A 14,614-nucleotide genomic window follows, 5' to 3' on the forward strand; every position below is an offset into this window, starting at 1 on the left:
GGGTTGTCCTGTGCAGGAACATGAGTTGGACTCAGTGGTCCTTTTGCGTCCCTTTCCCACTCAGGACATTCCATAATTCAGCACGCTTCTCCCAGCCCGAGAACAAACACCTCATTGCTCCTCTCCTGCTGCCCAGGCCAGCCCAGCCAAGGGCAAGGTCCATGTCCAGCAGGGCTGCCTCAGGCCGGGCTGCGGTGGCGGAGGCCACCCTCCTGATAGTCCTGCTCTGCCTTGCAGCTCTGCCTTCCCACTGTGGGAGATCATGTTCTCCATGCCCAAGAACTGCAGGAGCTTTTGAAGGGGCTGTCCCTGCTCCTGTAGGACCAACAGAAGGACTGTGATGCTCTCCCAGAGATCTCCTACATCCTTCTCTTGGCTGTGGGTTATCAGGAAAAGCCCAAGTGCCCTTGCCCTCAGCTCCTGGTGGAATAGGAGCTTCACAGTGCCAGACCACTCACTGCTGTGTTTCTTCTAGTTGCTAGCCTGCAAGGATTGGGAAAATGAGGATATTTTGGAAAAGTACAGTATCCGGTAGATTCTGAGGCACTCGAGTCCAGTGATGCTTTTGCTGATGCTCAGGGCCTTTCTGACGCTGTCACAGAGAGCCAAGATGGTGAGCAGGGCATCGGCAAGGGGACCCACATTGGCAAGCAGGGGTTGGGACAATGGGGACAGGGGGATTCAAGTGGTGAAGTGACAGCTCCAAACTCTCTCCTTGCCCTGGAGGGCTACCTGAGAGTGTCCTGGGGAATTTCTTGGCATGAACCTGTCAGCCTGACCTCTGTGTCTGGGGAGGTCACAGAACAGGTCATATTAGAAGCTTTGCTAACATGGAGGTGATTTTGCCACATGGAGGTGACTGGAGACAGCCAACACAGCTTCTCCAAGGGCATGTCCTGCCTGACCAACCCAGTGGCCTTGTTGGAAAAACGTTAATTTAGCTGAAGGATTAGGGCTCAATTAAGTAAGATTAGAATTATAGGCTATGTATATTGTATTTAGCATTTGATATATATTGTATTTAGCATTTAATTTTGTTGATCTTTATAGTTAAGTTTGTGCAGTCTTCATGTCTGTCTCTGTAGACAGTGACAGTTTTCTCACAGACCACATATAACCTTCACAAGTATGATATTAGGGAGTGCTTAGAAAGAATGTACTAACAACCTTATCCGAGCAGAGCCTACGCTTTTACTAACAACCTTATCTGAACACAGCCTACATTTGTGAAGGCCAGAAGCATACCAAGGGCAGTCAACTGAAGATAAAGAAATGCTGGTGTCCACACAAATGATGAGACAATCTTCAAATACATATGCATGAAGAAATGATGTAATCTGTTGAATATACATTAGACTACGAAACACTTAAGGGTTAAATTGCGGATGTGCCGGGATGGTCTTGGAACCTGATTTGGGTTTGAATACCCCAGGTTCCGGGGGCCTCGAAATAAAGCACCACATATAACCTACCTGGAATGGTTATGTGTTTGTCTCTACGCTAACAGTTTTGGCGACCCAGATGGGACCTTGCGGGCATTGCTGAGGCGGCCCGCATCGATCTCGCTCCAGCCGGCACGGAGTGATTCTTGGGGAGCCATCGACCGCAGCCGACCTCCGCTGCCCCCGACGGACCAGGGATATCAGTAAGACACGGTGCTTTATCGGGAATGGTACCAACTTTGTCAGGTCTTGTGCCTAATTTGGAACAGTACTAAATTTTTCTACAGGTCTTGTGCCTAATTAGGAATTGTACCAAATTTTTTGGGTCTTGTGCCCAATCGGAAAGGTACCATATTTTCTGGTCTGGTAAAAGCCTGTCTGTTAGACGCGGCGAAAGCTATGCTTGGTTGGGCTAGGGAGCTCCAGAGGAAAGCCTAGGCGCCATCTGTAAGACAGTAGCGAAAGCTCTGCAGGTTCGGCATCAGTGATCTGTTCTGCATTTTTGGTAATCTATATTATTCGTTATCTGTATTATTCATAATCTGTATTATTCGCTTTGCAGGTTCAGCAACTGTATTTTGATCTTGTATTTTTCAGTAATCTGTATTATTCATTACGTGGAATTTTGTTTAGTTTGTTGTTTGATGCTGGTCCGGACTGTTATAAAATGCCACCAACACCCAAGTCATCACCGTTAGGGTGTATTCTGATGCATTGGAAAGAGGGGCAGTTTGGGCAAGAAATGCAAAAAAGGAAATTGGTTGAGTATTGTAATGTATGGTAGACACAGTATAATTTAGAGGATCGGGTTCGTTGGCCAGAAAATGGAACTTTAGACTATAATACCATCCTACAATTGATGCTATTTTGTAAGCGCGAGGGCAAATGGGATGAGATACCATATGTAGAACTGTTCTTTATTTTAAGAGGGAAAGAGGAATGGAAGAAGGCATGTGGGATAATGGTCGTTAATACAAAATCGGATGAGCAATGTGAGGGATGTGTGACTGAGAAGAAATGTATGAAATGTCTGGCAGTGGAAAATGCTTTGCAGCATAAGGAGGATGATGATTTTGATTTATTAGTGGCTCCGTCGGCCCCACCAGCCCCCAGAGATACTGGAGTAAAAGGTGATGGGGAGGATGAGGTAGAAATAGAGGAACAGGAGTATTCCACTACCCCAGTATCCCACCGAACACAGCAATGGGATATTCAAGTTAGACAGCAGGCACCCAGTGCTATATTAGCACCGCTTCGGCAGGGGGTTGGGGCAGAAGGACCCGTATATGTTAAAGTACCTTTCACTCCAGGAGATCTGATGCTCTGGAAACAATCTGCTGGAACTTATAGGGAGAACCCGAGTAAAGTGGCACGAGTTGTAAAGATGATTCTGAAAACCCAAAATCCTGATTGGGATGATATACAGGTATTACTGGACACTCTAATGGACTCTTACAGAGAAGGAAATGGTGTTGAGAACTGCCCGTGAATGAGTTAGAGAAGACAGTAGGCAGGGGATTGTCACAGGGACAGTTGATCAGAATTTTCCGACTGAAGATCCTATGTGGGATTATAATACTGCAAGAGGAATGGGAAATCTGAGGAGATACCAGGAGTGGATAGTTGTTGGAGTACAAAATGCTATGCCAAAACCAATCAATTGGTCAAAACTGTATAATGTCAGGCAAGAGAAAACAGAATCCCCGTCTGCATTTTTGGAGCAGCTTAAAGAGGTAGCGAGGAAATACACAGATTTAGACGTAGAAACAGAGCAAGCTAAGGTGCAGCTGGCCCTGATTTTCTTAGGGCAGTCGCAGGATGATATCAGAAAGAAACTGCAGAAACTGGAGGGCGCGAAGCTGCGTGATCTGAATGGGCTCTTAGAGACTGCTTGGAAAGTGTACAATAACCGCGAGAGGGAGAGTTCTCAAAGGCAACAGCGACATCTGCTGGCGGTGATGCAGGGCAGAGGCCAGAACAATCCTGCAGGTCGAGGAAGAGGCTCGATGCGCGGACGGGAAAGGGGGGGGTTGGATTTAATTGCTTGTTTAATGACTTAGGACCAAGGTTGAATAGATTAGGCATTAACCAATGTGCATATTGCAAGCAGGAAGGACATTGGAAGAATGCGTGCCCGTACAGAATGAGGCAGAATTTGCAGCCAGGAATCCCATTTGGAAACACCGAAGTGGCCAAGGCAATGGTTTTGGAGACTATGAGAATCAGAGCTGACTAGAATCGGGAAAGGATGAACCCCTAGTGAAAGTAAGGTTAGGAGGGAAAGAAGTGCAATTTTTAGTAGATACTGTTGCAACATACTCAGTTTTAAATTATTTATGTGGACAGATAGGGAAAAAGACAACTACAACAGTGGGAGCCACAGGGAAAGAGGAAACCCGGCCATTCATGCAACCCCTGGAATTACGATTTGGAGGAAAGGAAATATGGCATGAATTCTTGTATATGCCTGATTGTCCAATCTCCCTGCTGGGACGGGATTTGTTATCTAAATTAAATGCAAGAATTGTCTTTGAGGATGGAGAATTAATTATGCAAGTTCCAGAATCAAAGTCAGGACAGATACTAGTGTTGAAGGAAAATCCAAAAGTTCAAGTACCCAGAGAAGTAGAAGAAGCTGTGACCCCTACGGTATGGGAAACTGATATACCAGGGAAATCAAAAATGGCCCAACCGGTAGTAGTAGAATTGAAGGAAGGAACGAAACCAGTACGAATAAAACAATATCCCATCAAATTAGAGGCCCAATATGGAATAGTGAAAATTATTGAAAAATTCTTAAATTTTGGAGTATTAGAAGAATGTGAATCTGAATATAACACCCCAATTTTTCCAGTAAAGAAACCAAATGGAGAATATAGATTGGTACAGGACTTAAGGGCTATTAATGAAATCACGAAAGACATACATCCGGTAGTAGCTAACCCATACACATTGTTAACATCTGTGAAGGAGAAATACAAATGGTTTACAGTAATTGATTTAAAAGATGCCTTCTTCTGTATTCCTCTCGACAAAGATAGTAGGAAATTCTTTGCTTTTGAATGGGAGAACCCACACAATGGATGAAAAATGCAGTTGACATGGACAAGGTTTCCACAGGGATTCAAGAACAGTCCAACGCTTTTTGGGAACCAGCTGGCAAAAGAATTGGAATCATGGACAATGCAGGAGAAAGTTCAGGTACCGCGATCACAGTATCTTCTGCTACAATATGTGGATGATATTTTAATTGCAACAGAACACAAATCAGTATGTATCCAAGTGACAATTGAAATTTTAAACCAATTAGGCCTTAATGGGTACAAAGTCTCGAAAGTTCAAATTGCCTGAACAACTGTATTATATTTGGGTTGTGAAATAACACAGGGACAACGATGACTAGGAATGGATCGTATTAGAGCAATCCGTGCGATTCCAGAGCCTCAAAACTTACATGAATTAAGGACATTTTTGGGTATGGCAGGCTGGTGTAGGTTGTGGATATTGGATTATGGACTCATAGCAAAACCTCTATATGAGGCACAAAAGTCACCAACTTTCATCTGGGAAGGACCTCAGAGGGAGGCCTTTAAGGAATTAAAAGAAGCCCTGACTAAGGCACCAGCATTAGGCCTGCCGGATTTGACTAAGGACTTCCAGTTGTTTGTCCATGAAAGGCAACGCTGGCACTACGGGTCTTAACGCAGAAGCTGGGAAGCTGGAAACGACCAGTAGGGTACTTTTCTAAACAGTTAGACCCTGTGAGTGCTGGCTGGCCATCATGTTTGAGAGCGGTAGCAGCAACGGTGATCTTGATACAAGAAGCCAGAAAATTGACTTTGGGAAAGCATATTGAGGTATATGTACCTCATATGGTGTTAACTGTCCTAGAACAAAAAGGGGGGCATTGGCTTTCCCCTAGCAGGATGATGAAATACCAGGCAGTACTGACCGAACAAGATGATGTAAGTTTAAAAACAACTAATCTGTTAAATCCAGCAGCCTTCTTAGGAGCACCTGTGGAAGACGGCCCTTTGGAACATGATTGTGTGGAAGTTATTGAACACACTCATGCAACAAGGGCTGACTTGAAGGATACCCCACTTGAACAGCCTGATCAAGAACTTTTTACAGATGGAAGTAGTTATGTAGAAAACGGGACACGATATGCCGGGTATGCGGTAACCACACAAAATAGGGTAATAAAAGCAGAAGCACTTCCTGTAGAAACTTCAGCACAGCGAGCAGAAATAATAGCTCTCACAAGAGCCTTGGAATTGAGCAGGGATCAACGAGTAAATATATGGACGGACTCAAAATATGCATTTGGAGTGGTTCATATATATGGAGCACTATGGAAAGAACGAGGACTCCTATCTTCGCAAGGTAAGAACATAAAATACTAAAAAGAAATTCTGGATTTGATAACTGCTGTACAGTTACCCAAACAGGTGGCGATCATGCACTGTAAAGCACATCAACGAGGAGATTCCAAAATAGCTGAAGGAAATGCGTTAGCGGACCGGACAGCTCGACGGATTGCACGACAGGTATCAAATATGATGGCCTTAATACCCACGAAGGTAAGCCCTTTACAAAATTATTTAATGCAGAAGCCAAAGTACTCGGAGGAGGATGAGAAATCAGCTAGATCACTGAAGGCCCAGTTGGGTTCAGATGGATGGTACCTAACTGCAACTGGACAAGTAATTGTACCACCTATCATTATGCGGACAGTTTTGCAAACGTAACATCAGAAATGTCACTGGGGAGCAGAAGCTTTAGTGGCATATTTAAAGCGCAGCATAATCTCGACACGGATGTTAACAATGGCAAGGTCAATAAATTCAAAATGTGAAATCTGTTTGAAGAACAATCCAGTGGTTAGAAAAGGAATAGAAATGGGACATATCAGAGTAGGTATGGAACCGGGTGATTATTGGCAAATTGATTTTGTTGAATTACCTAAAAGTCAAGGATACAGGTACTTGTTAGTTGGAGTTGGCACTTTTTCTGGATGGCTGGAAGCCTTTCCTTGTCGCACTAACCAAGCTAAGGAGACAGTGAAATGGCTGCTGCGAGAGATTATTCCAAGATTTGGGGTACCCCTAGGCCTATCTTCAGATAGGGGACCACATTTCGTAGCAGCTATAGTTCAAGAGGTAAGCAAGATGTTAGGAATCTCTTGGAATCTCCACGCACCGTGGAGACCACAGTCAAGTGGACAAGTAGAAAAGATGAATCAGACAATTAAGCCGCAGATCAGTAAGATATGTCAAGAGGCTAAAATTCAATGGCCACAGGCGTTACCAATAGCACTCCTAAGGATAAGAATTAAGCCAAGGATTGGGATGACAGTAAGCCCTTATGAAATCCTTTTTGGAAAACCATATGAGGCGCCACAACCAAATCCAAAAGTGCACATAAAAGGGAATCAAGATGTATATAACTATGTACTGTCTCTCAGTAGAACTCTGACGCGGCTATGAAGTGCCCTGATCTGGAACTGTCCATTATCATTAGAAAATCCAGTACACGAAACTGAGCCAGGAGACCAGGTCTACATTCGAGATTGGAATGAAGAAGCACTGAAAGAACGGTGGAATGGACCGTACTTGGTACTACTAACAACATTTACTGCGGTAAAAGTAAAAGGAATAGACTCTTGGATTCATTATACCCGAGTGAAAAAGGTTCCTAGAAATTGGGAAGTAGAAGCTCTTGGACCAACAAAACTGAGACTGAAAAGCAGATAAATGTCGAATTTTGTGTATAGTACCTTAATTGTAATCTGGTCCTTGACACCCCTAATGGTTATCACTTTTGTAGAGGTTCTGCAGAAAAAGGAAGTGATGAAATCTGTCACTGGACAAAATGCCACTCTGTTTTGCAAGTTCAGAAACGCTGTCCCGAGGAATTTAGAATCAAACAGGTATGGATGGGAATTGCAGGGAAAACGGAAATCTAGAGGCAAGGTGTCAAATAAATTCTGTTTTCATAACCCCCTTCAGGATCATGGGATAAAGGCAGGACATTCATACTATCAGATTCCTCTGGACAGTGATATACTTATCTATTGCCTATTAGACAATTCACGACCTAGGGAATTTGGATGGACAAGGAATGGGAAGAAAATCCCAAATGATGGCAGGCATCTAACAGAATTAAGATTAGGAGGAATGTTAGTTCAGACTATTAGACAAATAGATGAATCAGATATGGGAACATACAGATGCCAATACCAGAATGAAACTGCTTCCAGATACAGTGAAATAAACATTACTAGAATTAGAGTAAAACGAGCAATAGAATCAATCCAACTGCCCCAGGTAATAAATATACCTCGGGGTGATCCTGAAGAAAATCTGATAATTGGCCTAATCAGGGATTTTGCCAAAATGCAAAATACTAGTAGAATTACGGCATGTTTACCCTTGCTGAAAACAGCAGGGGAACCAATAAAATGGGGAATAATGACTTTTCCATTCCCAAAGAATGTAGGGAATAATACAGTATGCAAACAAGAAACGAGAGTGTTACAGGTGAAACAAAAACAGTATATAAAGCAGCAATGGAAATTTCCAGGAAGGCGAGAAGATTGTTACAAATTACCAAACCATCAGTTTGTCCAAAGTAGTTCAATGTTTAGTTTTGGAGATGTGGGATGGTGTACATATGATGCGGTTAGAGAAATCATAGCCCCTCAGGAGAGGAAGGAGTGGGTATGCCGAGAAAAGGATGAGGTAAACACAAAATGGGATTCTGTCTGGTCAACTAGCATCTTACAAAAATTTCAATATGGAGGTGACACACCTTGGTGTTTCAGATGGACAGGGAAACAGTGTAACAAATGATTTAACATTATTGGCAACTAACAAAGTCAGACTGGATATCATTGAGAGTGTTTCTTGGTGGAACTGCTCTAAGACTTTTGATTGTGACACAGACCCTAGATAGATAACAATCCCTCCTGTAAGAATAGCTTTAATAACAGGATGTGCATGTCGAGATCTGAAAGTTAACGGAAAAGTAATACCGATCCCAGAAACAGATTGCAGATATTCGACAATACGTAGTATGGGTAACTTTGTATGGGCAGCTAACGATGGAACCTGGACCACTCACCTCCCAATGACAGGACCAGTACGGGAAATAACTTTGGGCTTACCTACCCTATGCCCAATTTGGAAGCGATCCCCTTTTAAAGGTAAATTGGAAACCTTACAGATTCGAACTAGGAGAGACATAAACGATGATATTGAAGATATAGACGATGTTTGGCAAGAACCTTCAACTGGGGTTAAAGTAGGCTGGGCATTGGAATCTCTTTTTGCTCAGGTAGTTGCATATCGTAATAGGGAAATGATTTATAATTTAATTGGACAAACTGAAAGGTTAGCTAGAGTAACCAAGAAGGGATTCAGAGATCTAAATTTGCAGTTGCAGGCCACAACAAAAATGACCTTGCAGAACAGAATGGCATTAGATATATTGCTATTAAAAGAACATGGAGTATGCGGGTACCTCAAGGGCCGGACTGATCATTGCTGTGTACATATACCAAATGTAACTGCAGACATAGAATATGATATCTCACAACTCGGGAAAATAGAAAAGGAGGCTGAAAGAGAAAAGGAGGTAATTAGTCACAATTGGATCGGGGAACTGTTCAATGGATTAGGAATCCATCTTACTGGCTGGATTCAATCCCTGGCTGAAACACTATTCACCTTCTTGCTTATCTTTCTTGCAATTTGTCTAGTATATCTGTGTATCCAAAAAGAAATTGTTCATAAAAGCAATTGGACACACAGAATCATTGGAGCCATCACACGAGAATACCCACAACACCCAACACTCCCGCTGGTTTACCAAGAAACAGCTATGTAAATGAAAATACTTGCAGGAAATGAAGTATTTTCAAAGGGGGGAAATGTTGGAAAAACGTTAATTTAGCTGAAGAATTAGGGCTCAATTAAGTAAGATTAGAATTATAGGTTATGTATATTGTATTTAGCATTTGATATATATTGTATTTAGCATTTAATTTTGTTGATCTTTATAGTTAAGTTTGTGCAGACTTCGTGTCTGTCTCTGTAGACAATGACGGTTTTCTCACAGACCACATATAACCTTCACAAGTATGATATTAGGGAGTGCTTAGAAAGAATGTACTAACAACCTTATCCGAGCAGAGCCTACGCTTTTACTAACAACCTTATCTGAACACAGCCTACATTTGTGAAGGCCAGAAGCATACCAAGGGCAGTCAACTGAAGATAAAGAAATGCTGGTGTCCACACAAATGATGAGACAATCTTCAAATACATATGCATGAAGAAATGATGTAATCTGTTGAATATACATTAGACTACGAAACACTTAAGGGTTAAATTGCGGACGTGCCGGGATGGTCTTGGAACCTGATTTGGGTTTGAATACCCCAGGTTCCGGGGGCCTCAAAATAAAGCACCATATATAACCTACCTGGAATGGTTATGTGTTTGTCTCTACGCTAACAGCCTTGTATGATGGAGTGGCCACATCAGTTGACATGGGAAATGCAATGGACCTGGACTTGTGTAAAACCTTTGAGACAATGCCCCAACACATCCTTCTCTCTGAACTGGAGAGAGGTCAGGGTTTGATGGGTTGTTTGGTGGATGATAAATCACAGGCACAAACACAGGCTTGGTTCCCAATGAATTGGGAGCAGCCCTGAGAAGGACTTGGGGTGCTGAGGGATGAGAAGTTCCACGTGAGCCACCAATATGTGCTTGAGCCCCGAAAGCCAAACTGTGTCATTCACTGCATACAAAGCAGTGGGACCAGCAGGGAGGGAGGGGATTCTGCCCCTCTGCTATGCTCTCGTGAAAGCCCAGCTGACGTCCTGTGTCCATTTCTGGTGTCCTCAGAAAAGGAAGGACATGGAGCTGTTGGAATGGATCCAGAGGAAGACACGGAGATGGTCTGAAATCTGGAGCAGCTCCCATATAAGGACAGGCTGAGAGAGTTTGGGTTGTTCAGCCTGGAGAAGAGAAGGCTCCAGGGAGACCTTAGAGCAGCTTCCAGTTCTGAAAGGGGCTCCAGGAAAGCTGGGGAGGGGCTCTTGATCAGGGAGTGCAGGGAGAGGATGAGGGGGAATGTTTTTGAGCTGAAAGAGGGGAGATTGAGATGAGATCTTAGGAAGAAATGTTTTCTTGTGAGGGTGGGGATGCCCTCATCCAGCTTGCCCAGAGCAGTTGTGGCTGCCCCATTTCTGGAGGTGTTCGAGGCCAGGTTAGATGGGGCTTGGAGCAACTGCATCCGGTTTAAAGGCATCCCTGCTCCTGCAGGGGCTTGGAGTATGTGACCTGTAAAGGTCCTTTCAAATCCAAACCACTTCTTGATTCTGTGCCCTTTTCACTACAAGGAAATTTGCTTTTCCTACAGGCACGAAAAATGCTGGGCCTCCTCCCATACGTGATGGAAGTCATGAATGATGGCAATAGCGACATCGTGTTGAAGGCCCTGCAGGCCATTTTAAGAGTGATGGGTCACCTGAAGAAGAATGAGGCCAGCCCTTTTGCTGTGCAGCTGACAGAGAAGCTCCTGCCTGTCTTTAATCATGTAAGGATGATGATGGAGCCTGATCCTTCAGCTCAAACCTGCCAGACCCACACAAGGCAGAAGCTTGTACTGCCCTTCCTTCCCCAGGCTCCTGTAGGAGATTGCAATAAGATCTTAGGAAGAAATGTTTTTCGTGTGAGCGTGGGGTGGCCCTGGCCCAGGTTGCCTGCTCTGGGCAGTCATGGCTGCCCCATCCGTGGAGGGGTTCCAGCTGACGTTGGCTTTCAGCAACCTGATCCAGTGGGAGGTGTCCCTGCCTGTGGCAGGCAGTTGGAACTGGACGGGCTTTGAGTTCCCCGACAGCCCAAATCATTCTATGATTTTATGATTTGGGGGTTGTCCTGTGCAGAGACAGGAGTTTGGATCGATGACCCTTGTGGGTCCCTTTCAACTGAGGACATGCTATCATTCCGTCCTTCAACACGGGCAGAGAGCTACTGGTGCTGAAGTCCTGCTGTCCTTCTCCCTACCAGGAGTCCTGCCAGGTGAGAGAAACCTCCATTATCCTCTTCAGAGATCAAATGAAGAATGTGGCATGCAGGAACAAGAAGCAGATGAAGAATAATGTGTGAATGGTCCTGGTCCCGCTCTTCTTTCATTTGAACGATCAAACACAGAGGGTGGCCAAGGTATGGAGGGAACAGACACCAACACATTTGGGCCAGGGCACGACCCAGCTTCCTAAGGCCACCAGAACAAAGCCAAGAAGAGGCGGACATGTGGTTGTGGTGCCATCTGCCAGCTTCTACTGCCCCACAGGCATCCGAGGAAGCACTCCTTGCTGCAGCAGAGGTCCTCAGATAGGCGCAGCTGAAACATCTCATCCAGATGCAACAGGTGTGGAGTATTGCAGAATACTTGGTGAGGACATCTGCTAAGGGTTGGACAAGGGCTGCCCCACGTGTCTGGGGGGTGGGTCTCGCCTGCCCTGCTCCAGCCTGGAGCCCACAGCCCCCTGATCCAGTGGGAGGTGTCCCTGCCCATGGCAGGGAGGTGGAACTGGATGGGATTTGAGGTCCCTTCCAGCCCAAGCCATTCCAGGATTCCATGCCCATACCCTTGTGCTCTCTCCAGGTGGTGCAGCGCAGAAGCAAGGCTGAGGAATACTTACATTGGAGCGTGCCATACCTGAAGGAAGCTCAGAAAGACTTGCGATTGGCAGCTGTGAGGTTCATCAGTGAGCCACCACCCTCGGGTCTCTCTTTTGGGACACACTGGCCTCAGTTCCCACCATGGCACTGGGGAGCAAGGGGATCTGACAGAGCTCTGTCCCTAGGACTTGCTGCACAACACCTGAAGGACCAAAGCCCAGAGAAGATGTCAAGGATCTGCTACGGTAAGGAGTGGGAGGGTTGGGTTAGCCAGGACTGGTGGGACAGGAGATAGTGACTAAGCAGGGCACTGCCTTGCCTGGTCCTGCTACAAGAAACCTGTCTGGGGCAGTTGGGGCATTCCTGTGCAGCAGCTCTCTCCTGGCTGGGGCTGGTGGGGTCTGGAGGGCGTGCTCGGGGTCTCTGTAGACACGAGTCTTCATCTCAGCTCTGTTTGTTTCCACCACAGTCCTTGAGCCCGTGACAGAAGACAGCAACATCGCAGTCCGTTCCCTCACAACACAGACCATCCTCATCGTGAGGTGTCCAAGGCAGCAGCCAAGAGCCAAGCACATTCTGCAAGTGCTGCCCTCCTGAGGCCTCTGAGATAGGCAGAGGCGCTGGAGGTGCCTGCAGGGAGAGAGGTCATGGCATCATAGAATCTCGGAATCATTGAAGACCTCTAAGCTCATCCAGCACAACCATCGGCCCCACCCACCATGCCGACTGAAGCATGTCCTGAAGCACCACTTGACACAAAGGTGAGCCCCTTCCCCTTCAAAATGCTGCCAGGCCACTCTTCCCACAGGTAATTCCTGCTTGGGCGGGGGAGATCCAGCACCACCTGCCAGCCCCGAGAAACCTTGTAACTCCGGATTTTTCCATGTTTGGGACAGAAACCGATGTGGAAGTGGGCCAGTGGATTTTGAGGATGGCCACTTGGGAGGTTGTGGTCCCCAGATCCCAAGGATCCTGGACCTGAGCATCTCCCAGCTGGGAGGAGCTGGCAGCCCTGCCTTCACTTGAGAAGCTGCTAGCCCCACCAAGCCATCTGGTAGCCCGACTAGAGCCTCTTTGCGAGCTGAGCCCCTGCTCACCCCACTGCAGCCCTTGATAGCCTGGCACTGGGCCCCTTTGGCAGCCCTGCTCTGACACAAGAGGTCATTATTGTTCAAAAAAAAAGTGGAGTATTTGTGATTTAAGCTAAAGTAGAGTTCAGTTTCATCTCAATAGTTGTATTTTTTGAAAAGTAAACAGGATGTTCTTCTGAGAGCAGATTTTCTTTAAAATGGTGTTTTCCAGGCACTGTTCATTCTTTGGAGATGATGTTTTGTGTTCAGTGTGGTCTGTGCTGAAGAGAGGTGTCTTATTCTATAATCACCTCTCTTTGCAGCCTTTCCCCATCTCAAAGGCAAGGTCAGACAGAGCCACCTCCAAAGCTCCAAACAAGCAGAGTTTCGACTACTGTGAAGTTCATAATAACGTTAAAATGAGTCTTTGTAAAGTGACAGAATGGGCATAACATTTCTGGGTGAATTTATACACAAGCGTGTAAGTGTGAAATCTCTTCTGTCCCAGCTCTCGTCTGACCGCACGCGAGCGATGGAGACCCCTGCCCATGTGCCCAGGCCTGAGAAAGGGCACTTGCTCCAAAACGAGTCTGACAGAGTTGATTTGCTTGTTTTCAGTATTGCTGGGCTGTTTCTAGTCCTGGCCAGGAAACCCCTGGGGAGCCTTGCCAGCCCCACTGGGCCATTCCTAGCCCACCTGAAGCTCTTCTCAGCTAGTCAGGGGACCTTGTGTATGCAAATGGAGGGGGGCATGGTTATGCAAATACAGCTGTAGGGGCAAGGCGTAGACAACCACTGGCACCAAGCTGGAGGTTGGTGTATACAGCCCATGTGAGCGCAGTGTACACAAAAACAGTGTCCCAGGGCCTTGGTGTATGTAAATGCAGCAGGGCACAGGGGGATGCGCATGCGTGTGGGATTGAGGGGTCGTGGCACATGCAAATGCACTGCCTGCGATACCAGAAGCAGTTTCTGCCACAAAGTGGAACTTCCTGATTTAGCCAAAGTTGAATCGCTTTTTCTAGAACCAGGTCTGACCCCAACTCAGTCTCATTTCAGAGCCAGTGTTTCTGACAGTCCCACAGAGCATCCCACAGTGCCTGGGGTTCGGAGTAGGTTTCTTTCCAACAGCGTCTCATGCTCGGTGTGACGTGGGCTGAGCAGAGGGCTCTGCAGTGCAAGCACCTCTGTCTGCGTCCTTCTATGTCTGAAACGCAAGGCCAGGTGGAGAACGGGCTCCAAGGGGCTGGAGCTCGTCCAGAGAAGGGAAGGGAGCTGGGGAAGGGGCTGGAGAACAAGGGTTATGAGGAGCAGCTGAGGGACCTAGGGCTGTTGAATCTGCAGAAGAGGAGCCTGAGGGGAAACCTCATCACCCTGTACAACAACCTGACAGGAGGCTGTG

The 14,614-nt window shown here is 46.0% G+C and overlaps 1 protein-coding gene across 2 annotated transcripts; it reads left to right on the forward strand.

Annotated features, from left to right (window-relative positions):
- The first annotated feature begins 1,221 nt into the window (after positions 1–1,221).
- On the forward strand, positions 1,222–12,896 carry LOC128854386 (uncharacterized). Of its 2 annotated transcripts, none has more exons than XM_054087196.1 (2): positions 1,222–12,387; positions 12,612–12,896. In XM_054087196.1, the coding sequence occupies exon 1, from the start codon at positions 7,199–7,201 to the stop codon at positions 8,294–8,296; it is 1,098 nt and encodes a 365-aa protein (XP_053943171.1). In that variant the 5' UTR covers positions 1,222–7,198; the 3' UTR covers positions 8,297–12,387; positions 12,612–12,896. The 2 variants fall into 2 exon arrangements, with proteins under 2 accessions (XP_053943171.1, XP_053943172.1); XM_054087197.1 differs by having other exon boundaries at positions 1,222–11,888; positions 12,126–12,896.
- The last annotated feature ends 1,718 nt before the right edge of the window (positions 12,897–14,614 follow it).

This window comes from Cuculus canorus, chromosome 23, assembly GCF_017976375.1.
Source record: "Cuculus canorus isolate bCucCan1 chromosome 23, bCucCan1.pri, whole genome shotgun sequence".
NCBI classification, from domain to species: Eukaryota; Metazoa; Chordata; class Aves; order Cuculiformes; family Cuculidae; genus Cuculus; species Cuculus canorus.